This window comes from Columba livia, chromosome 24, assembly GCF_036013475.1.
Source record: "Columba livia isolate bColLiv1 breed racing homer chromosome 24, bColLiv1.pat.W.v2, whole genome shotgun sequence".
NCBI classification, from domain to species: domain Eukaryota; kingdom Metazoa; phylum Chordata; class Aves; order Columbiformes; family Columbidae; genus Columba; species Columba livia.
This window is the reverse complement of record NC_088625.1, coordinates 1,534,969-1,559,380: the sequence shown is the minus strand read 5'-3', so window position 1 is coordinate 1,559,380 and position 24,412 is coordinate 1,534,969. Positions and strand designations below refer to the sequence as shown.

General features: G+C 50.4%; 1 protein-coding gene across 3 annotated transcripts; it reads left to right on the top strand.

The window, feature by feature from the left end:
* The first annotated feature begins 237 nt into the window (after nt 1–237).
* OAF (out at first homolog) lies at nt 238–24,210 on the top strand. 3 transcript variants are annotated; one of them, XM_021285251.2, is made up of 4 exons: nt 238–279; nt 21,232–21,366; nt 21,912–22,092; nt 22,592–24,210. In XM_021285251.2, exons 1-4 carry the CDS (start codon nt 253–255, stop codon nt 22,864–22,866), a joined length of 618 nt encoding a protein of 205 aa, XP_021140926.1. In that variant the 5' UTR covers nt 238–252; the 3' UTR covers nt 22,867–24,210. The 3 variants fall into 3 exon arrangements, with proteins under 3 accessions (XP_021140926.1, XP_064896346.1, XP_064896347.1); XM_065040274.1 differs by lacking the exon at nt 238–279 and adding an exon at nt 14,389–15,004; XM_065040275.1 differs by lacking the exon at nt 238–279 and adding an exon at nt 15,121–16,803.
* Nucleotides 24,211–24,412: the final 202 nt, after the last annotated feature.

The following is a 24,412-nucleotide window of genomic DNA, read 5'->3' as shown; positions in this document are numbered from 1 at the left end:
CCAGTGCTAAACTAAGCAAACAGAACGATCCAGCAGCCTGGCCTGGTGCCCACCTTAGCAGGCTGAAGCAATACCTCAAAGATCAGGGAGGGGGCATAAACATCAGTAGGCGAAAGGGAAGATTTTAATAGAGGAACTCAGATACAGGTTAAACAGAGTGAAAAGAAAATCCTCTTGGTGTTCTGTATTGATGGCTTTGGTTTGTTTCTTGCAGTGATGTAATGACACTGAAGCACACTCCTGTACCAGTTCATGAACCCTGGCACGTGTTGGAGGAAGGTACTGGTGCATAGCATGCTTTGTGCTGTTGCCCCGTGTCTGCATTGGCTCCTTGTGCCTACATATCTAGTAGCTGCTGTTTTAGCGACTGAGAGGGAGATATAACAGAAGCTGAGATCTAAGCATAGACCCTTGGTTTTTAACTCTGGGTTTTGGAGCTGGAGGAATTTGAAAAGAGAAAGAAGGTAAAGCATTGTCCATTCTGTGCTGAATGCTGGTTTCGGTGGATCCCTAGTTTAGGGAACTGTATTTCATCACCATTTGCAGCATGCCCTGCTTTCCAGGCAGAGGGTGTATTGCACCATGCAATGCAACATCTGTCTGATGCGGTGCAGAAACAGCAGGCTGGTTGGAAACCTTGCTCTGAGTCAAGATCTGAAATAACTATGATTCCCGGAAGGCATATATGGTAGAAGGGGCAATACAGAGCTTTATAGCAAGAATTCTCCAAGTCTTGACATGCCATGAAAGGAATCTGTTAGATTTAACGTTAGTGGGGAAAGAAAGATGGGCTGGTGCTGGGATAGTGAAGAGGATGTGCTGTACATTTCTAGGGTGAGACTGGGACATGGACAGACAGTCCTGTATAATTGTTCACCTGATACAAACTGAGAAAGTGTGTTCTTAATCAGGAAGCGAAGGTCTCTTATTAGCGTGAAAAATCAATGTCACTAATACCAGTAGGGAATATATCCTGGCATGTGATAGTGGGTGAATTTCTTCACCAGCGTTCACTGAACCAGTGAGGAAGGGTATTGCCCGGGACTCAGTTTGGATAAGCGATGAGGGCACCATACTGAAAAAGCAACCTTGGATTCGCAGATTAACTGCTGATTCAATTAAATTGAAACGGAAAGGCAAACAAAGGTCCTCAGTTTCAAACAGGTAAATCCTTCTTGGCTAAGAGAAATCCACAGGAATGAAAATTGGACTCGGGAGCTCAGACGAGGTTTGCGATTTTTCTAAATCAAAAAGGCAATGTTCAAAATGTTTGAGAGGTGCGGGGTGGGGACACCTTCCAAGGGAGCTTTCTAGTTCTAGCTAGATGAAAAACCACCTCAAAAGGGTGCTAAAAGTAATCAGAATGCCTGCAAGGGGTGTAGAAACAGGCCAGATGAGCAGAGAAAGCAGCAGCTCAGAGACTATCGTGTGGAGGACTCAATGAGAGCTGTCAAAAGCCAAGATGACCAACCTTGCAATGGACATTAAAATAACCAGCCCTAAGTTCATCGCGTGCAGAACAAACAGAGCAAGGAGGGAAGAAATGGTGATGTTCTGCAGTCAGCATGGGGTAGAGATTAAGGCAGGGCTAAATATTGCCTCGGAAATCATCAGCGGGAAAAAGGGCTGAATGTGGGGCAAGTGAAGGCAAAGGTATTAGAAGGGAGATTGCCAAGTTTCTGGTGGAAACAAAATTCAGAGCTTGCTGTCTGGTGGGGAGGATGTAGGGAAATGCTTTCACCCCTCTGGTTCTAGAAGAATGGAGGAAATCACAGATCCTTCATCAGGATTTTTAGCAAGTCTGTGTCATCTCAGCATTATCACAGGACCAGAGCAGCTAATTCAATACCTAAAATCAAAAAGGGGGTGGAGTGGGGAGAGATATTTGTAGATGACTACAGAAATGCTGCCTCACTCCTCAGCAGGATGTCAGAGCAAATTTTGCAGGAGAGAAGTGTTAAGGCTACATATAAATGGAAAATGAAATTAGTTGTGGCTGCCTAGGAGGAACTAGTTGTTTTTCTGTCTAACTAGTCATTTTTCTTTCTAAAATAATTCAGCTTGTAAATACAGCCGGGGGGTGGGGGGGAAGGAGTGAACAAACAAACAACCACAACCAAAACCTCTCTAGCGTGCCTTATGATGAAGCTTGAGCTATTTCAGGGAAGGGAGTGTTACGATATGGGTTCTCCTTGTACTACTCCAGTAGATCCTTTCCCATTCCTGGAGGAGCAGACAGGGCATCTGAGAAACCGCTTGGCTCGTGTGTACAGCTGCACTGGGAGCAGCGGCCACGGAGGTGCTTCACCCCGTGGTTTCGTTGTGCAGGTTCCCATCTGAGTCACCGGGGCGCTCGCCGTCAGCCCATTTCTCAGCGGCGCCTTGCCCATGGCAGGGTGGGCAGGCGGGGGTGGCCGTGCTCTCTGCGGGCAGCAGTGCCCATCAGCGGCTGGAAGTTTCCTAAATGCACGCTGAAGAGGCAGCTCAGACCAGAGCCAAGGTCCTGGGTCCTCTTGGCTCTCCTGCCGCTGGGACCTCATCCCTGAGGTTATGGTGCAAAGATGGACAAGGCTAGAGAGACGTCAGGTGTCACTGCTGTTATCTGCAATCACTTCATTGCACTCTCTGTTACTGCCCTGCTAGCTCACAGTAGCATGAGTCTGTCCTTCCCCTTTTCCTTACTTTCTCTGCTCTTGCTCAGGCACGTTGCTGAGCAGGGCAAGAGTCAGCGTTGCTTCGGGAGGGAGCCCCTTGTGCTCCCAGCAGTGACATGGGAGGAGAGGAGCCAGCTGGCAAGGAAAAGAGGCAGGGAGAGGGGAGAGGTGGCAGGAAAAGGGAGAAGGCATGGTGAGAGAAGGAGAGGAACATTAACAAGAGAGAGACAACAGTTCATGCTCTGATTTGTGGGAGATCTCTGCTGTCCTTTAACAAATTTCTCCTGGTTTTGTAGCAGCTGCAGCCTCGAGCTACAGCCTGAAAACAGGAGAAGATGAAAGGAAAGGAAGAGATGGGAGAAGGCCCAAGTCTTGCTAAACCAGCGGGATGTGCAACCCGCAGTGCTAACTGGCCGTCAGCGCTTTCTTGCTGCTCCCTGGCAGCAGTTCTGAGCCCAGCAGCAGGGCGAGCGAGCTCGAGGAGGAAGGGGCTGCAGAGGGCGGCGAGGAAGGCGGTGGAGATGGGGAACAGGAGGGGAACTGTGCTGCTAGCAGCTTCCTGCAGGTACCGCCGGGTCCACCAGTGGCCAGGGACTCCGAGGTCTCCCTCTTTGCCAGCAGGAGCTTCTCCAGGGTTGCCTGGTACAAACAAAAGCCGCTTCTCTTCCTCTCCCTGCTCTGGCTGTCAGGGAGCAGTTCGACTCCAGCGCCTGCTTTGCCTCTCAGCACTGGAGGAACACATGGGAAGATACTCTAGCTTAATGGGAAGAGTCTGTTCTGAGTTTGGTTTGGTGTTGGTTGTTTTGCTTTGTTGTTTTTTGGGGTGTTTTTTTGTGTGTGTGGTGGTGGTGTTGTTTTGGGGTTTTTTGGGGGGTTTTTTGTTTTGGTTTTGGGGTTTTTTTTGGTGTGCTTTTTTTTCTAAAAAAAAAAAAAACAACAAACCAAAACCAAAAAAAACCCGAACCAAACCAGCACACCGCAGTTAACGCCTCTAATGCTAAGCTGGGCTGCTCATAATTCTCCTCCAAATCTTGCCCTAAGCAGGCCCGCTCCTGCTCTGACTCAGGGTGGATGTTCAAAGTGCTCCTGCGAGGCAGGGGAGGGGGTTGGCAGCTGGTCGCTTCATCACCTCTTTCAAAGCTGTTTGTTGACCTGCAGCTCTGCACTCTCTCCTGTCCACCCCACCCGTGGCCTCTGTGTTTCTTGCAGCCCCACGAGTCACCTCCTCGGTGTCAGTTTAAGGATGTTCTTGTGTTGGGAGAGCACGCCTGCCTTCTCTCCAGATGCTCTCTAGGGGCCCTTATGCCAAATAATAACCAGGTCAGTCCCACCCATCCTCAGAGGGGCTGTGAATATTCACCCCCGGCTCTCAAAGTCAAAGCACTCCCTAAACACCAGGAATGAACACAAGGTATTATAGCAGCCGACAAGTCTTACCTGCCAGGATTAATCATTACACCCAATGTAATACTTCCACTAAAACCTGAAACTACATTGGCTCTGTGGAAACCTGAATGACTTCAGCAGCAAGAGCTGTCCTGCCCTTCACTGTCCTGCCCTCGAGCAGTCCCTTGCAGCCTCACGAGGAAGGTGTTGGTTATCCCACGGTGTATTTAATGCGTGCGTGGCAGCAGTGCAGGAACTCTGCCACCAGTGTCAAGGGTTCCCTCTCCCCCTGCCTCCAGGGTTTGGTGGTGCATAGCAGGAGGCAGCCAGCCTTGCTTGGGACCTGTCACCAGCGTATACCACACCGTACCAGGGTAACCTGAGCAGAGGGAGCCCAGCAGCTGGCTGCAGAGCTGCCGCAGCCTCAGCGTATGCCTGCCCTGGATTGCGGAGAGGCTGCTCTCCCAGCTCCTCCATCCCCTGAGCTGTCCTGCAAGGGTCCGGGCACAGGAAGGCTGCCTGGCATCTTCTGCCACCTTGTTTCACAGCTGGTGGTGTTGGTGGTGGGGGGAGGCTTTGCTTGGAGGCAGGGAATAGGATTGGGTCTATCTGGAGTCTGTGTTTTGAACGGGGCCCCTCTTTCTGACCCCACCTCCTTTCCCCTTTTACGAGGAGCTGGCCTCTTTCAACTGACAGCAGGGCTTTCCTGCCAGCCTTGTTAGCTTTAGTTGGAACAATTTCCTTTGAACTCAGCTTGAATTAACATCTCCATGGCAATAGGATCAGGGCTTTGTCTCTCGCAACCTGCCCTTCACCCCCAACAAAAGGTTCCACCAGGAGGTGGGAACAGCATGCCACCCTGGCCAACACCACCAGTCTTTCTGGGGAAGAGCAGAGGTGTTTGCTGGGAGGACGGCACAGGAATGATCCTACAGTCTGTAACTTCCCTTGGGGAAGGGAGGACAGGGGAAGCTGCGGCAGATGCTGCCAGGTCCTTGCTCAGTTTAGGTTAGCTCGCTGCATAGTGCCAGCAAGTGCTGGGGGTAAAAGGAAAGCGGCTTGTTTCACTTTGCCATAAACAGCCACAAACACAATTCCCATGGGAACTGTGCACATAGCACATCCTACCATAAAACCTCCTTTCCTCTGCAGTATAAGAAAGCCACATGCAAGTCAATGACCCCACTGGTATGAAGCTGGACTAAATACCTCTCAATGTTACCCCACTGCCTCATGACTCCCACCCCACTGCCAACCATCTGGCTATTTGCTCATCAGATGCTTCTCATTCCTTCCCTAGTTCCCCCAGGAGGAAGATTCCCTTCTTCAGGCTGTTATGAGATTTGACCTTTCCAGTTGTGCATCACCCCCAGCTCAGGCAACCCGGACACCAGATAGAGGGTTACGTTATTCCTGCCCCGTCTCACTCCTACTCGCAGCCCTGGCCCACGTGGGTCCATCTGTTTGGCAGCAGTGGGCTTTAGCAAACAATATAGGGTTTTTTTCCTCTTGCAGAGAGGCTGCTTTTGTAGCCAAGTCTGTAGGTGGGAAAAAAAAAATAAATAAGCCTTTTCCTTTGAATGCCAAGTAATTTCTTTGGGAGCTGCCTCAGGGAAATCAAATTTCAGTTTCTTCTTTTTGGGTGGTGGGGAGAACAGGGGCAGATGTATAAACACCACAGCAGCCACTTCCCTTTCTCCTGCTCCTTGTTCAGCTCCCTGCTCCCAAACACCCTGGGAAGGCAGTGCTGTTCCTGCTCCCCGCTCCCCACAGCCTGGGATGGGTTGCAGGTGTCTGGGAAGACAGGGGGTCCCAGATGGAGGATGCTGTTTATCCAAAGCAGTTTTGCTGGGCGTTGCACTGAGGTCAAGGTCATTGCAGCTGTGGTCCCTCAAGGAGCTCAGGAAGCAGAACAAGGTCCTCTCCAACGCGACATGCTGGGGTCAGTGGGGGTTCAGCAGGGTGCGTGGGGAAAGGAGTGCAGGGGCAACACCACCAGGCTCAGAGCTCTTGGCTCAGGCTTTGGAAGGCAGTTGTGCTTGCTTGATTTCCTTTTCCACCTCCTTCTTCCTCCACAGGGCTCTTTCTCCCTCCTCCAGCAGCGTTACTGCAGCTGGATCACAGCAGGCAGTTTTCATTCTCTGTTAATGAGAAACTCCTGCACTTTGTCCCTTGAAACAGAGCCACGTTTGCCACGTGATTGTGGGGAAGGGCTCCAGCTAAGGTTACAGGGAGAACGAGAGGCAAAGGGGTAAGCTGAGTCCCCTTGTACACGTGGTCCCTGTGCCAGGGGCTGAGCTGGGTGGTGGGCAAGCACCAGCTGAAAGCCAGTTGTTGAGGGAATCAAAGCCTGTCTGGCCTCATCCTGCTGACCCTGCGCTGACTCAGCAGGCTGTCTCAATCTCTTCATACCAGGGAATGGGAATTCATCCCCTTACGCTTCCCACCTCCCCCATCTCCATCCTCAGCTGTTATTAGCATGCAAGAGGCTACATGCACGTACCAACCTCCACGCTCCATAACCATGAATCATAAACCAGTGGGATGGTTTCCTGGAGCTGGGGAACAAGGGTCATTCTTCATCTCCTGGTACAGTTGGGCTGGCCTCTTCTCATGGGAGCGGAGCAGGGAAACCCCCAGCATCACTGAGCTGGGACAGACCCCCCAGCTGCTCCCGGGGGCAGGTAGTGGCAGCGTCACTGAGAAGGAAGGGGAGATTTCTTCTCCACAACGCAGATTTTGCTGCCAGTGCTGCCACAAACCTTCTTGGCGTCACCAGAGCTGCAGCTTTCCCCACTAATCCAGCCCCCTGTTGCAAAAGCCTTTTCTGAGCGTGCTTGCAGGGAGGGGGGCCCCTCTGTGCAGATGTGCTTCGTGAGTTTTTGCTCACCTTCCTCTGCTCTGAACAGGCAGAGCACAAAGTGCCAGGCTCCATCTGCCTCCTGCTGTGGTCAGTGCCTCTTATCTCCAGCTAAAGGGATCTCTTTTCTCACTAATACAGACAAGGCTGCCCTGACCCTTCTGTGGCTCCATCCCAGTCAGGGATTCTTGTTCTCTTGCAATCCTGCCCCAAGAGCTGCGAAGAGAACATAAGGTGATTTCTCCTGCAGCGCTGAGAGATGCTCAATTAATTCTGGGCTGCAGACTTTCTTTGCCACCCCACAAACAGTGTGATGTGTTTTCTTAGGCCTGGCGCTCTTGGTGACTCGCAGGCTGCCCAGCCTGGATGCGGGTGGTAGGGCAGCTGCAAACAGGACCATCTTTCTTTGTCCTTGGTCTGAGCTCCATGCCACAGCATCTTGGGCACACAAAGGGGAATTTCCAGTCTTCCCAGTGGTAGCTCTTGTCTTACTTCAGCTCTCGTACCCCCTTTCTGTTTCCTTTCACGCTTCCCTGCTTCCATGAAGCACTATCTAATAGGCTGGGCTCTGGCTTTACGCCACAGCATGACTGAGACACATCTCAAACTCCAGAGTAATCAGCTTGAGCCAAAAAGCTCTTTGGACTTCAGGGCATCTGAAATTCAGAGCCCAGTTCTTCACGAGAGACGGTTGGGAGCTCTGGGATTTGGGAACAGGTAGCTTCTCAAAAGATGCTGCTGATTTCTCCCACGTGCCACAGAAAGGGAAGGCAGAAGCATCTTGGATGCACTGGAGGGAGGAGAAAAGCTTCCCAACTCTGGAGGCTTCTCAGCTTTTGTATTCCTGCCTTCTCCACCTCCTTAATGGGGAGGCAAAGCAACAGGAAACTCTCAGACAGCTGTGATTTTTCACCAGAGTCAGAGAAACTATCTGATCATTAAAATGACCCAGCAGCTCGGCTGGCCCGCAGGGACGGAGAGCTTCCCAGCACGCTGGGGAAGCCCCGTCTCTGAAATAACCGGGTGAGAGACAAAACAGAAAAGGACCTTGGAAAGACGGACTAGGGATATGGAAAATATTCCTCTAAAGTCCTGGTGCTGTGCCCAGCTGGTGAGGTGCCATGTTTACGAGCCACCGGTCTGGAAGCAGGATGGATGGTGTAAAGGGTTACCTGAAAGAGTCAGATTTCCTTTGCTGGCCTTGTCCTTCTCATGCTTTATCAGTCTCCCAGCAGCCAGGCAAGGAAGAGATCTTTTTGTTCCTTTTCTTTTGCTTTTTTCATTGCTGTTGTTGTTCCATCCCCCAAAACGCCACATCAGCAGCGAGCTGCAGGATGACCTCAATGAGGAACAGATTGTCCCTTGGCCTGTCTCCATCCTGCTGCCTGCAAGGGACATCAGGCAGGAGGGCCTTGAGCTAGGAAAATAGAGACGAGGGAGGGTGGGCTGTTACCAGGAGCCACACATCGGAATAACAGCACCCGGGAGCTGGAGCCAAAGCAGCAACAGCACCCGGGAGCTGGAGCCAAAGCAGCAGCAGCGCTCGGGAGCTGCAGGAGGGATGGGAGGAACTGGCACAGGGGGGATTTCTTTCTGTCATCTCTAGTTTCATGGCTTGTTGGCAGCACCCGGCAAAGATTTACAAGCGTTAGTCAAGAGCTGTGATCAACTGATGAGGCTTATTGCTGGTTTCAAGTAATTGGAAGGGTTACCAAGAGCCAAAGGAAAACACAGGAGGCATTGATGTGCCGCTGTGGGAACCAGGGCTCTCGGGAGCTGGGGTTGGTGTGTAACTTCGAGCTCTTAGTCACCAGACGTATTTTCCAATTTCCAGCTCATTCGTTCATTCCAAGTGTCACATCTCATTCTTTCCATCTTGGAAATTTCAATCAGGCTTGGATCAATCAGGCTTGAATATTGCCGATGCACCTTAAAACAGAAGCGGGGTACAAACAGCTCTGGTAAGGGTGGTTTGTTCGGTCACTCTCCCCTGGTTATTCCCAGCTGTTTAACCCAGTTTCAAGCCAATCCCCATGGTTAGACCCCCCCCATGGCTTTGCTGAGAAGAATATCATTAATATCATATCCTATCATTTACAAGATTATTTCCAATAAGCTTAAAGACCACATAAGATGAGGTGACACAGAATGTAATGCCTCTACCCATAGACTAAGGGAACAGACATTTTGGTTAACTTCTTTTTTAAAGCTATTTAATGGAGCGGGTCCGCCAGTCCAACAGACTGTGCCTGATTTTGCATGGATGTTCCAGAAAAGTGTAGGAAACATTTCCAGCTAAATCTGCAAGAAAAACATTTGCATTTCCCTCCAGGCTGATTTCTAACGCAGATTTGTTGGAGTTGGGGGTTTTGGGGGGGAGTTGCTGTTTTGAGTAACTTTCCACAAAATAGATATTTTCCTTTATTCTGCAAAACTGAAATTCAGACCCCTGCAGATGCTCCAGTGCCAAACGACTTTCAATCACAAGAACATTTTGAAATCATCAGGATAAAACATATGGCACTTTGCTTTGGAATAAGATTGGAACGAAAAAGCTCAATTGTAAAGCTGAACCGAGGACATTTTATTATTCAGAATGAAGAGAAAGAGCTCTCTTTTAGTTAAATGAAGACAGAATTTTGAGCAGATATAACTGTTTTCTGAAATAGATTTTTTTTTCCAAAGGCAAGCAACAGCCTTATTAATTATTTGTATTGTGGTCATAGTAGGTCCATTGTTAAATTGCTTAAGTGAAAACCAGAAGGTCCTTGGGCATTTATTTTATGTGGAAGTGGGTTAAAATGGAAACTGCCAATGGGATTTTTCCAGTTTAAGAGAAAAGTATTAACCACTGTCTCCCTCTGCAAATCCAGGAGATTTGGGACAGTTCTGCCTTTAACATGTGAGAGGAAGGAGAAAGGAGAAGGAGAAGAAGGAGAAGGAGAAGGAGAAGGAGAAGGAGAAGGAGAAGGAGAAGGAGAAGGAGAAGGAGAAGGAGGGTTCATCGCTTCTAACCAAAATGGGGAAAAAATCCCCAAAATACTTTATTTTCTTTCTGTTTCTCCCCCCATTCAGGCATCACCATTTTGCTTTGTTGCTGTTCATCTAACATGGGTCAGAAGCGGCTGTGGCTCAGCATCACGCTCAGAGCTTTCCTGACCCCTCCTGCAACTGCAGGTTGCCCTGAAGCACAGCACCTAATTAACCTTCTCTTATTCTTTGTAGCTGCAGGTGTTTTTATTGCTCATAAACCTATCCTGTCCCTCTCTTCAGCTATTCTCATCTTCTGTGGGCTGTGATTCTTTTTGAAATGTCCATTTTATAAATCACTTTAATTAGCTTTATATCATTCTGCTATATGTATATCACTTGATTTAAGTTTCAGATCGCTTCCATTACATCCTATATATTGCTTTGATTTTATTTATGGTGTTTCTACCGCATTTGCATTGCTTTCCATAGATGGATATCATTTTGGCTCGATTCACAGTGTATTTCTTCAGTTAGATTTATATCCCTTTAATTAGATTTATATCCCTTTACTATTTAAGGTCTTCACTTAGATTTATAATATCTCTTTTACTAGGCTCGCCTTGCATAGGAGGTATGCATCCTTTTTGTTTTAAAGGATATTGCTTAACTCAACACTGATGTTGTTTTATTTAGACTTCGGTCAGCCTCCCAATTATATATATGAAGCAAGAACTCGCCGCCTGTATTTCCTCCTATACCCAGCATAAACCAGTTAGCCAGCGTGCTGGAAGGAGAAGCCTGCCTGGCTCTCGGTACGTGCACACAGAGCTGTCCCCAGCCCAGCCAGGGAACAAACCCCATGGGGCCACAGCAGGGGCTGGAAAGCCGTGGTGGACCCAGCAAGCTGCCGAAGGCTGGGAGAGCGATGGCTCTCAGGATCTGCTGGCTGGATCGGGGCACAAAGCCTGAGGCTGCACGACACGATGTTTGCTGGAGTTGTGTTCAGCTCTGCAGCCTCCAAGCTGGGTCGTGTTCTCCGTGGCAGCCGGGGCTCCCTGCCTGCTTCATGGTTTCTTCACTGCATGTCTGCCCTACGGAGTGCATGGTGCTAAAGGCAAAGGCAACTTGAAATGGCAAACAAGAGGCTTATTTGAAGAAGCAGGGACAACTTGGAGGACCTAGATCTTCTTGGGAACCACTGCGGCTGCTGATTCAGCAGTCGGCTGGAGGGGAACCGCGCTGGCGGTGATAAAGCTTGTTTCTGCAACAGCAGAGCTGTGTGGGACTGAGATCAGCTGAGATCTGGAAGACATGTGGTGCTGCACCTGCATGAAAGTCCCTGCAGCCCTCCAGCCACCCAGCACGGGCAGGGCTCACTTTTGGCAAATGATGGGAGATGTCTCCTGCCCCTCCAAAGGCGAGGGATGCAGAGGAGCTGCTGGCGGCGGGGCCGCTCGCAGCAAGCTGCCCTTTCCCACTGTCCAGCTCCGCACCGCATCACCAGGATCGTTTCTTAGAATAAGCAGCTCATTCACAACAAACACCCTCACTCTTTGATGTATTGGCGGTACCGTTGTTGTGGTGTTTTAAATACCTTCGTTTCATGCTCATAATAAGAAAACTGTCCTTACTGTAAGTTGATGAGAAAGTAGCAGTAATTATTGCTGTCTCCTCCATGGGAGGGTAAACCTAAGATGCTAATGGCCTCTGCAATATTGACTGATTACTCATGTTAGGGTGAAACAGAAAGGGGAAAGGGCCTTCATTCTTTGGTCTTAAATGCTCCTGTGTTCAGGGTGTTGGGCGGGAGCCATCCTAGACTGCATAAGAGGCAGTTGCAGCACTGTGATTTTTGGATTAAGAGAGGAAAAGATGTTTTAGAATGGGGGGAAGTGATGGACAGGGCAGATGTATTCCTGGAATGGATAAAGGCAGAAGATAGTGCAGGTATTTATGCATCACCCAGCTTGACAGCATGCACGCACCACCAAGTGGGTGGTAAGTGGTGAAAACAGGGTGGCTGCAAACGTTTTTGTTTGCCGGATAAATTCACAGGCAGGGAAGGCAGGGCTCTTGCAAGCAGTTTACCCACAGAGCCTGCTGTGGGATGCTCTAGGACTTCTCACATTATCCGCTTCTATTTTTCCCTTGGCTACTAAGGCTCGAAACTGCAGCAAGGGTTGGCTTTCAGTCCAGGTCTTCATGGGTGCTGATCCCCTCCTTGTTTTCCGAGGTGCCAATGTGACACTGAGCTTCTGTAAATGTAATTTTGAGGCGAGGAAGAAGGAATGAAGATTTGTAGCTTGGCCAAATGTTAGTGGTTTTCCCCAGGAGTGACAAAGGATGCATCTAAGGCACCCAGGCAAAGCCCATGTCAGATTGTAATCCCCTGCTCCCACACGCTGCACTGCTGGAACTTCACAACAAAGCACAGTGGAGAGTGTTTTCTTTTAACAGCATATTTTTCCTTAACCTTGTCCTCAAACGTGGCTGAGGTATTTTAATGGAAATTTCCTCCCAGTAAAAAGACTGCAGAGCACACACATACCAGAAACTCTTGACCCAGACCATTAACATTTAGTTCCACAGAATGCAGCTCAGCAACTGATCCTGCCATGGGAACACTGAACTGTAGGGCATGTTTCACCTTTCCTGTAGTTCAGAAAAGGCATTACGTGTATGAAGAGCTGTCCCATGTCAGCAAAGGCAGAAGAGGCTGATTGACACCTGTAAAGAATTGGTTTGGCCATTCAGACCTGTCTCAAAGTCTTGGAGCTGTACTTACTCTTCTCCAACTACCCTTAATGGCCAGTAATTCTCCACCCACCGCTAACCTGTTCAGTGTCCCTTGCTGGGCTGCTGACCAGCAGTGTCTGTCCCATTCTTTCAAATCTCAGCAAAGTTCTCATCTCCTGTGCCCCTTGATTACTTTTCTGTTATCTGCTATAAAAGACCTACTTGGTCTTTTTAATTCTGTTGCCTGCCAGTGTTTTGAAGCGCCTCCCCGCCCTCCAGTATTTCTTGTCTGTGTGTCCATCCATTTTGGGACTGGGGTCAAATCTGCTCTTCCCAGGTCAGATTCAAGGTTTAGTTGTGCCCTGCTCAAATTGCAGCCTGCAGGACTACAGCATTCCTGGCAAGGTGCTGAGCCTTGGAAAGACTTATTTGGGACAGCTTGCTTTCTGACTTCCTTTGCTCTAGAAGGTACCAGGAGCAAAGCGATACTGAAGCCAACTTTGCTAGCTCGGCAGCACAGAGAAGGACAGTCCTGAACTGCCTCTCGCACCCCAGGATCCAGGTGCACAGTGGGCACTGCTAAAACCTGCAGCTGGAAAAGCACGTTCCTGCAGACACGTAGAGCTGCAGGGAGCGCAGCCTGACCTCCCTTTATCCCCTGTCCTCCAGTACAAGCATCGGACCGCGCTGTGCTCCAGCGCCCGGGGCTCAGTGGCAAGCTGAGGGACCTCAGGTTACCCTCGTGCAACAGGCAAGTTGAACCCCGATTTGGGCCAAGAAGCGAGCACAGCCCTTTGGACTGGAAGCCTTCCAAGGGTTATTAGTACCGACTGTTCTCATGGCACTTTTCCCTCCAGCCCCTGCTGGGGTCCTCCTGTCTCTTTGCATAATCTCCTCTGAATAAATGTGCTGTGAGTGGGGCCTTTTCCTTTGCAGCTTTTGTCACCAGGAGCTGTCTTCTGTATGTTTCTACCTTGCAGGCTGTCCCTCTCTTTTTGTATCTGAGCTGAGCCATTCCTTTTCTCCTGCTTGCACCTCTTAACTTTTTCTTTTTGGCTCTTATTTTTAGCACTGCTGTTGTCCTGAAAAGTATTTCAAGGAGACAATTTGCGCGAGGCTGTGAAAATTTAGGGTTAAAACTTGTGTGAAGTCCCACAAAAAGCACCGCGTCGACAAAAGCGATCTCTTTGCCTCGAAGTGTGGATTTAAATGGTCATTTCTATTTATTTCTTTGCTTCTGCTTGTGAAGCTCTTTCTCTGAGGCCCTGTTCCTGCTGCCACAGTGACCTTTGTGTTTGCAGCGGGACCTTTAGAAATCAAAGGGGCCCTTCATGAGCATCTGCCCATCTGGAAATGATTGCAGCACTGGGTGGGTGAAGGGCAGATTGGGAGCCTTTTGACTGTGAGTGGCAGAGTCTGAAGTCACCCAGGTCCACATGCCTGTGAAAGACAATCCGAAGCAGCCCGCATTACATCCTCAGGGGCCGGAATACATCCAGCATGCCTTACAACAGACATGTAACAGTGCACTTTGAGAGCCTCAGCAATCATGTAAATGTCGTTTGATTTACAGCAACCACATGGTTGGAGGATTCTGCGTGCGTTTGTGCAGGCAGGAGTGCCGGGCTTTGTTGCTGCCCTCCCATCTCCTTTCCAACTGTGGTTTGTAGGTAGTTGTGCATTCCAAGGGGAAAAAGTAAAAGAAAGGCAAATCAATTGCAGGAGAGCCCCGAAAGTGCCAGGAGAAGATGTCGCTCTCCATCCCCCGGAACCCAGCTGCCAGGAGGGAGCGGGATGTGGGAGAGGGACGCTGCTTGGGACAGGGCTGACTGTCCCGGCCCCCCGGCGGGCGCTCCCGCCCTTATTCCGCGGCCCGGCGCTGGCCCTTTAACGGCGGGGCGGTGCGCTGCCTCCGTGGGGCCGGTCCCCGGGCCCGGGGAAGGAAGTGACGGGCGGGGGGCGAGGGAAGAGCCCGCCGAGGGCTTGAATGAAAAGGGGGAGCGGGCGGTGCGCCGAGCCTCCCCAGCCGGGCCGGGGGCGCGGCCGGGCGCCTCCGCTCGCTGCCGCTCCGCGCCTGCCCCCCGCCCCATGCCGGCCCTGCCCTGAACCCGCGGCGGCCGGCCCCGGCTCCGCACCCCGACGGGGCGGGCGCGGGGCGATGCGCGGCCCCCGGCGCCGGCTGCCGGCGCTGCCCGCGCTGCTCTGGCTGGCGCTGGCCCCGCTGCCCGGCGCGCCCGGCCCCGCGGCGCGGGCAGAGCTGCGGGTGCGGGTGCGGCTGCCCGGCGGGCAGGTGACGGAGGAGAGCCTGCAGGCCGATAGCGGCTCCGACTGCATCAGCCTGGAGCTGCGCACGGCCGACGGTGCCCTCGTCACCCTCACCGCCGACTTCAGACAGGTAGGGCTCGGGCTCGGGCTTCTGCCCGACATCGCGTCCCAGCGCCGGGCAGCTCCCGCCGCCTGCGCCCGCCCCGCGGGAGCGGCAGCCCCAGCGAGCGCGGTGGGATGCCGGGGGAGTTCCCAGGGATGCTCTGCTTTCCCCGAGGAGGACGTGTGCGCTGGAACCCGCGCTCCTCTCCTGGTCCCTCGGCCACGAAGGGAGTAGCGGTGGGAAAGCCCGCAATGTGTTTTGCGCGTCCCGTGTCCCACGGTGATTCCCGGCTGAGCTGCAGATCAAAGATTGCAGCATGAGAACTCTGGCCCTTTACACCTTACGGGTCGGCAGATGGGCTTAGCGAGAGGATCGGGTCAGAAATCCAGTGTATGTGTTTTGTGGGATTCTTTGGAGCATGCCAGGCTTGGCTGGCTGCAGCAAACTTTCTATTGCCCAGGAAAGAGCTGTTTGCTGGTGTATGGATGGCACGGCTGTCGGAGTGGCACGGCAGTGTTATCTTGTTACAACCCTCCATTCAGGTTGTTTGCTCAGGTGGACTTTGGTTTGTGGCAGGAGAAAGCTCAAAACTATGGGATAGGAAGGTGTTGTGTCCCAACTTGTTGTGAACCTTGGAGCCTTCTGCCAGGGATTGTTCTGGTGCCTGTTCCCCTTTTCGCTGTGCTCTTTGGTCCCTGTGTCCTTTCAAGCCTTTCAAATGGTCTTCTTCCATCTGGAGGATGCAGGGTCAAGCCTACGTCTTCCTGAGACGCTAGCAGAAGCCATGGTGATTTTGGATGTGATGGTATGCACGGTGTACTCCAGCACACATGCGAGGAAGTAGTCCCATTTAAAAAACAAAACAAAAAACCAACAACTAAGAAGCCACAGCATGCCAGGGAAGTTGAGGGAGGGCTCTTAAGCCTGCAGTTTGCAAACTTGCATACCAACAGTGTTTTCCAGGCCAAGGGAAATCCAACCTCATTACAGAACTTGTAGGTAGGCCCTTTGGGAACCTAGAATGTGACCTGGGGACTTCAGAGTCCCGAGCTGTTGACTGTTCCAGTATTTTTCACTCTCAGCTCTTCCTGAGGGGAGTTTGCTCTCAAATATCATCTACAAACCCAACAGAGTGTTACGTTAGCTTTTTTCTCACGCTCTTCCTTATGATAGTTGAGCTGCTTTTGGGGGCAGGTTCTCTAAAGGTGTCTTCAGTTTTTTAAATCCTTAGCTCCATGCATCCCCTTAGCTCCTGCTCCTGGAAGGCTTTGTATGCATCAGGCTTGCAGAAGTCCATTCCCAACATTCAGTTTTACAGCAGCTGGGTACTGGCTCTCTGTTTTATGGCTTTGCTGGAAAATAGCTGAAGAGAGCTGAGGAGATGAATTTGCAGTACAGTAAGTAATGATGTGAGCAGGCAGCTGCCTGGCCAGGCTTCCCCTTCTGCCCCGTTCTGGCTGCACGCAGGCATTTCCCCGTTCTGCTCTGGTGCTCATCCCTCTAACATTGCACAACTTCTCTCTAGAGAGGAGGTCTCGAGGCTCTCAGCCTTGCTGAAAGCAGCTGGGGTTGTTGATCTGGCTCTCCCAAGCTAGATTGTGTGCTCATGCATAGCCAGAGTGCTGGGGTTTTGCACAAATGATTTTTCCACTTCTCTGGCTTAAACTGCAGGGGGTTAGTCCAAAGGTGGATTTTTTCTTTCCTGATGAGGAGTTGCTGCTAGACCAGGGGCTGGAGAAGAAAGGATTTGTAAAGAGACCATGGTTCGTTTCTGCCGCTGCTGGATGCTGGGTGGGACCGGAGCAGTGGTTGGGTCTTCTGCAGAGGTGGGATTTCATTTGTCTTCAACCCCTCCAGAGCTGAACCTGAAGGAGTCGTGTCCTCAGAGTACACCAGCTCTGTTTTCCTCATTCTCTAGTGCAGTACAAACTGCTCAGTGGGAGTCCAACCTGGGGCTCGATGTTTCCTGGGCAGGGCAGTAGTGAAGACCATTTCTTGTCGTTTGAAAGAACGTGTTGAAAACACTTATTCTTTTCATGTTCAGTATTGTCAGGCACAAAATGTATTGCAAAGAAGAGTGAGGGTGGACAACAACCCTAAATGTCATGTCTAATTTGAATAGCATGATCTTGTCAATTGTTAGAACAGTGGCCTGAGAACAATGTGGGTGGGTTTATTCCAAGGTCAGCACAAAGATACAGAAAAGCTTCTTTTTGCTGGAAAAGTTGTGTTGGAAACACAAGAGAGAAAGCCTGAGTAATGGTATTTTAATGCTTGCGCTGCTAGTCCTTTTATTTTTCTTGTTAATAAAGCTGGTGTTACGTTTTAGTCTGGGATGGTGTTTTGAGAATTTGGTCCATTGTGTTAGGTGCTAAATGACCCGGTGATATAGGAAAGTATCTGTCCAGAGTTTATATCCGTGTAATTTAAAAGCAGTCTCTTTGTAGAGATACCAAAAAGATACAGGAAGTGTCATTTAGCATCCCCAAAATGGGCTTGTTAAAACATAGTGGTGTTTGTTACCCTGAGCTGTAGCCAGGTACCTAAAAATGCTCCTTCTTGACCTCAAGCGCAGTCGATGGCCGCTGTAGCACGGTGGCCACTGGCCGAGCACAGGCTGGTCTGCCTGACTGCCAGAGCTGCCCTTTGCTTGCTCGTGGCTTTGGGGAAATCACTTGTTATGTAGGATCCAGTTTCAAAAGCGTCTCCTGACAGTTACTCTCAGGCATCCCTCAGGCTGTGGGTGCTGAACATGAGGATGCTTAACAAAAGGGTGTTTTCCAGGCATCTCAGAGCATCGCGGGGTTTGCTGGCTGCTCAGTGCTTCTAAGAATCAGGGTCAAACCTTATCGCTCCTAAAAATGGGGAGTTTTTCCCCCCTCTCCCAGCACATCCTCCATTCACCTTTATAGATACGTGAGTATAGGAGGTGATGCACCAAACTGTCTTCATTTTAGCCGTTTCCAGTAGGAGAGGGGTTAAAAAACATAACCCTTTTCCCGTCAGGCTAGCTTAGCTGGCTGGACCCCCAGTGTGGATGTAATAACACATTCTCTGTGTTGTACAAGCACGATGGCTTTCTGGCCAGCTGTAGCTGTTCCCCCGGGGCAGCGCGGGCCGGGCTCTGACCGCAGCAAAGGCTGCTGACGGGTAAGGGATTGGGCCCAGTGTTACCAGTGCCCCGAGCAACAATGTCCCCTTTGCATGTACCCCCTACTCTGAGCATGCACGTGACAGCAAAGACAGAAGTGGGTCCCACAGCAGTACTGATGTCCTTGGGGGAGAGAAATTTGGCAGGAAAGCTGAATGGGCTGCGGGGAGGAAGGCATTGAAGTAATTTATTTCCCTGGGAACTGGTTTGCTTCACTCAACGTGAAGCCGAGATGCTGGGCTCAGATCTAGACCACACAGCCTTGTAAGTCTCTACTGGATAAAGCCTAGCAAAGGAGGTTGAATTGTTCTTGCAGCCCAGATGACAGTCCTTGGAGGAGCTCGCTGAGGACGGGGCAAGGAGGGAAGAGGTTCAGTGCTTTCCATGCTCCTCCTGCAAGGCTGTTTCTTTTCTAGAGGTCCCTTCGGCAGGTACAGGCAACCTGGGCTGTTGGATGCTCAGTGCCCTGATACCTTTTCTGCCTTTAGGAGAGAGGAGCTGCCCTCCCCTTGCTGTGAAAGCCGTGGCTGCAGAACTGCTTGTTTTCTGTGGCACCAAGGGTTTGTCTTCCAAATTTAAACAATAGCAGTAACTGTACCCGACACACAAGTGCAGGTCAGGGCCAAGGATTCTCAACGCCCCCATGATGAGTTCATCCGGAGAGTCCCTGCATTGCAAAGGTGATGTTCTGCTGGGACTTGTTCCCTGCTGGGAAATTTTGTGGAAACCCAGAAATAAAGGTGCTGCCATTTGTTGCCTTGGCCGGGTACCCACCTTGGCACTGGTTCGCCCCACTGCTGCTGGTGGGAAAGAGGTGAGATGGCTGGGAGGGGGAAAGGCTCCCTCTGGGTAGAAAAAACATGAGTGACTTTCGTGCGAGAAGCATGATGTATTTTTGATGTGACAAGCTTCAGTTCTTGCTCCACCTGAGGTTGCTTTGTGTATCCAGGGCAGAGAAGCTGGGGAAAACCAGACGAGGCTTTGAGAAGTGAAGCGGGGCTGAGAAAAGAGGAGGCAGACTTCTTGATCAGGAGCGAACGGTCACTGCGGGCCACGTGTCTCCCAGAAAACGGGCCAGCGTGGTTTTAGCCCTCCGTGCTCTCAAATGCACAGTAAGGGTTGCTTTGGGTTTGCTTGGAGCCAGGCAGAGGTGGGGTTTCTCCTTCAGAACAACGTGTGCCATAGGAGCTAGCTCCTTGAGCAAAACAGCCTGATTAAAGCTGTTGGCTCGCTGGCTGTTTCGGTGCTGGCCAACATGGGCCATTCCTGTCTTTCCCGGCGTGCCTCTCTTGATATCAACAAATGTGCTGTGAATCTTGTATGTATCAGCTGTGAGAAGGAAAGAGGGTTAGGTGTCTGAAGGCTAATTCTTAAATAGGCAGATCAGAAGGATTAATCAGTTGCTCAGCATGCTCTCATTTTACAAAAATTGCCTTCAACCTGGGAAGTGCTGCGCTGGTTTTAATCTCCTGCCTGGAGAGGTTTTCGGGCCGAATGTAAAACATGGCTATCCCCGTTTGCTTTTGGTTGGACTGAGTGCTGATTTTCACCATGAATACAAATTAAATCCACAGCTGAGGAATATGCGAGGGTCGGCTACTCGTTTTAGCCTACTCGTCCTTGGGCCTCGCGTGGCGTGGGAGCTCACAGCAGAACAGCACAGCTGGAAGGCAGCTGGACTAAATGTAGATGAGAACCTGGGTCGTTCCACTGGTGCCAGTGTCTCGGTGGGAATTCTCCTCATTAAAGCTGTCAAAAAATGAAGATTCCATAGTAATTTTGTAAGCGTTTTTGGTACCTCTGTCTTCCCAAACCTCCATCAGGTCCTACTGTTATGGTGAGTTGTCAGTCAACAAATGCACCCAGCAAAATCCTTTCTCCTGTCTTGGGGAGGAAAACACATCCCAGATTGCAGCTGTTTTTTCAGCTGTCCAGATGTACACTGAATTGTGTACCCTTTTCTGGACATGGAAGAGAAGGCAGAGAATAAATAGTGGGCTGGATGAGCTGGTCTGAAATAAAACTCAGTGCGGACACTGCTTAGAGTTTGCAGAAAGAGAAAGGCTCCCTCCTTGGGACAGAAAGGGGTTTGGAAGAGGCTGAACTTATGCGCCGTACAACAGGAATAGCCGAGAGGAGAGAGATGCTCTTAGCAGCTTGGCATAGCTCCTGCTTGCTGGTCCCTAGCCACAAATGTCTGTCTGGTCCTCTGTGGAGGAGTGATGGCGACGTGTGGGTGCCAAAAGGCAGTAATTGCTCTTCATGCTGTTCTGATCCATCTGCTTGGCCCTTGTAGTGGCATGGTCTGACACCAAGGCAGGGGACAGCAGACTCCCACAGAGCGTACAAACGCCCCTGAAGCCAGAAGCCAGATGAATTGATATCTGCATAGAAATCAGTGTTGATTTATGCCAGAACAGGATATAGGGAGGTTTTGTAATTGAATGAGGTATTTTGTGATTCTACATGAAAGTAACTAACCAGTTTCCAAGCTGGTTTTGGACGTGGACTGTTACACAATCCATGTTAGAAGCTTCTATGTGCCAAAGCTCTAAAACTCTAAAATGCCGAAATTATTGACCCAGGCAGAAAAGGAGGTCAGCTGCAGCTGGTCATAATGGGTTCCTTCTGGCTTTAACAATTTGACTTTCGTTTCTGTTCCACGTGCTGTTGGGTTCAGAAATGAATAATTTGTTCTCCGGGATACCAGTTTCTCAGAAGCAAGTGAGGAAAGGCAGCAGAGGAGCTTTGGGACTGCGTGCCCTAAGCAACGCATGGAGGTAATGGCTAAGTGACACTGTTTGTCGCTCCTCGGAGGCCGTTGTTTGAGGAAGCCACAGATGTGGGATCTGACTTGGCAGCAGTTTGTCCTTGCCACAGTAGGAATGCAAAACCCCTTACTTCTTTACAGACACCAGTTATTATGCTGCAGGCTTTTGGGTGGGATTGAACCTGGGACTACACCCCTGTGCTCAGATAGCAGAAGTATGAGACGTTTGGCTTTGTTCTTTTGGCTGCAGCCTTTCTCTTTGACCCCAAGTGCTTGGTTCACCCCACCAGTGGCAAAGATTTGTGACTCTCTGTTTGTTTATCTCTTTGTCAGGAGGTGAAGATCTTCCGTGCCTTAATCTTAGGGGAACTGGAGAGGGGCCAGAGCCAGTTCCAAGCGCTCTGCTTCGTCACACGGCTTCACCGCAATGAGATCATCCCCAGCGAGTCTATGGCAAAGCTGCGGCAGGTAAGGGACACCTGCGTCTGGCTTCAGTGCCAGCTCCATCCTCTGTACATCCAGGGGTTTTTAGAGCTGTCCTGCCTGGATACTGTTCCCAGGCAGCTGCATGATGGTTCAGCTATTAGACCCACCCTGTTGCTTGAGGGACTTGGTGTTAAACTAAGTTCATCAGTAGTATTGATTGTGGTCTACTAATATATTAGGAGGCATGATTTAGCTCAATGTAATCTATATCGAAGGGTAGGTAGATGACTAGAGTAGTCACTATCAAAGTCCCTGCCCCATATTACCCACTTAAGTACCGATTTGGGACCATCCATCATGACAAAGCATTGAGAAACGATCACAGGCAAATGAGAGCAGTGATAAACTATCATCATTTTTGGCATCAACAAGATTTTTAAGTGCCTTCCATCCGGATAGGATGCAGGTGTATTTACAGAGGAGCATCCATATGTACGTCATCTTATGTTGGCATGAAACCATGACATGCACTAAGGGGTGATTTGTTGCAACTAGAATTTGGGTTTTCATGACTTCATCCTCTGCAGAAAAATCCCAGGACGGTGCGGCAGGCTGAGGAGGTGCGGGGCCTGGAGCATCTCAGCATGGATGTAGCTGTCAACTTCAGCAAGGGGGCCCAGCTGAGCTCTCACATCCACAACGTCTGTGCAGAAGCCAAAGAAGCAATTTACACCCGGGAAGAAGATGTCAAATTTTGGTTGGAAAAAGGTAAGTTTCCTTCGGTTCCATTGGAACCGCTTCTGTCAGCAAGTTGCGCTCTGCTGTCATCTCCCCTGCGAGGTTTCTGGTGATCAGCACAGCTCATTTTGGCTTTTCCTTCACTGTGTTTACAGTGGATAAGGCATGTGTATCGCTTGCTTGTACTTGGCGCTAGTCTATTTATTAGCATAAATGACTTCTTTTGGTGGTGCTCTCCTAGTCAACCTAATCGAGCAGGTATTTTCAAGGCAGCCTGTCACCTGGTCCACCACCCTAAATAAATACGTTCTTTACATGCTTTGTGTACCTTTTAGCTTGCTTTTCCCAGGGACCTTTCTTCTGCCGTGGTTTCTGTTCAGACTCGTGTCCAAACAGCCCCTGGAAATGCACTCTGTTTAGCCTCGTTCTCCTTGGTTGTCCTGGACACTGTGCAGGGAGAGCAGTGCTTGCTCTGGTGACCCTGTCCTTTGGCCGGTGCCCCGAGCAGTGTCTGTGCTTTCTCCCGCAGGGGTCGATGGCTCCATGTTCGAGGTCTTGCCGCAGACATCTGATCTCCCTGACCTGCAGCGCTGCAAGCTGTGTGCGGACCGCTGGAAACCCTGCATCTGCAGCTACTCGCTGAGCATCGAGTGGTACCCGTGCATGCTGAAGTACTGCAAGAGCCGCGATGCTGCGGGCAAGGTTTCTTCTTACAAATGTGGCATCCGCAGCTGCCAGAAGGGCTACACCTTTGATTACTATGTGCCACAGAAGCAGCTGTGTCTCTGGGATGAGGAGACCTAGCTTAGCCAGGCCAGGCCTTTCAAGGGGCGGCTCATCTGCCTCTTGCCACCATTTACGATGCTAAGGGCCTCCTGGAGCCGGCTGCTCCAAAGAAGGAACACAGTTCACAGCGGTGCCTTGTACCAGAAGAGCTCTGTGTGTGTGCCTTCCCTTCTGGCCCTCTGTGACTCCTCCCCACCTGATGCTGCCTCATCCTGTGACAAGCGGGCTCAGCTCGCCGTGTTGATGCTCTCCTGCCAGCTGCCGGGAGACCCGGCTGCCTGGAAGAAGCAGGTTTTGCAGGTGAAGCTCCGTGAGAAGTGTGTTTTGCCCTGGTCTGGAGTTAGTAGATGTGAAGGGGGGCAGCTCTGATCGTTTACCAGCCTTGAGCATCCTGAATGAGTGGTCAAGGCAGGAAGAGAAATGGTCTTGATGACCTGGCTCATCAAACATCTCTGCCACCGAAGAAGCCCTTTCACTGACTTGACCTCCTGGTGACACAACAGCATTTCCCAATGGGGAAACAGCTGATTTATAGGACCACATACCCTGAACAAGGAAGGTACGAAGCTTTCCCAAAGCAAGAGCCTGCCTATAGCTTTTTCTAGAGTCCAGCTGGGTGTTGTATCCTCCCTGTGGCTGGAAAGTATAGTGGGGGGATACGTCCCAGCAATTACTTTTGCCCCTAAAGGGCTGGTAATTAGGGCTCTGATTAATCCCCATTTAGACTAGTGAAGGACCAACTTTTTGTGTTGGTCCTGTAGCGCTCACACTAAGAAAGAAACATCTAGAGACTTGTGACTACCATCATAACACTGTGGTTGCAAAGTGGGAGGCTGATCCCAGGTGGGTTTGCGCTGTTGTTCTGAAGAAGACAACATTCTACATCTACGTCCGGTTTTATGTTCTACTCTGCCAGCTATTCACAAGAAGCTCTTAGATAATTGTACTGCCTTGCTGTGCCTTGGTTTCCCCATATGTCAAACAGGGATGACACTGACGCTGACCTTGGCCTTGGTACGTACTTGGAGGGCACCAGACAAAAAGCACTGCAGGAGTGTTACCTGGTCCCTGTGTCCTCTTCCACTCAATCAGAACAAGAGGGAGGGGAGAGAGGCTGTTGGGGGTCATTGTGGATCCCTGTACCTCCTGGTGAAAAGCCTTCACAATGTGCCTTTTTGCCTAAAATATTGGAATTTTTGACAAAAATATTTGGTCACAATTATTTTTGTATTGATCACTTAAGCGGGGAGAAGGGAAAGGTATTTTAATATTGCAACATGAAGTAAAACACACTTGAAATGATTTTTTTAAAACCAATTATTTATCATTTGTAAGGTAAAATAAACTGATTTTTATAAAGCATCCCTGGCCTAAGAGATTCTTTGTGCATCATAGTCTGTGTGTGATCCAGTCGTTTGCGTTCTTGGAGTTGTTCCCTTATGGGTACGTCTCAAGCCTGGGACATTGAAGACCTGTGGATGGGGAGGATGGTCCTGCTGTTCGGCATGGCAGAGTGGCTCTGCATCTCAGGCATAAAGCATACCCTCCACCCAGCCCCTCAGAA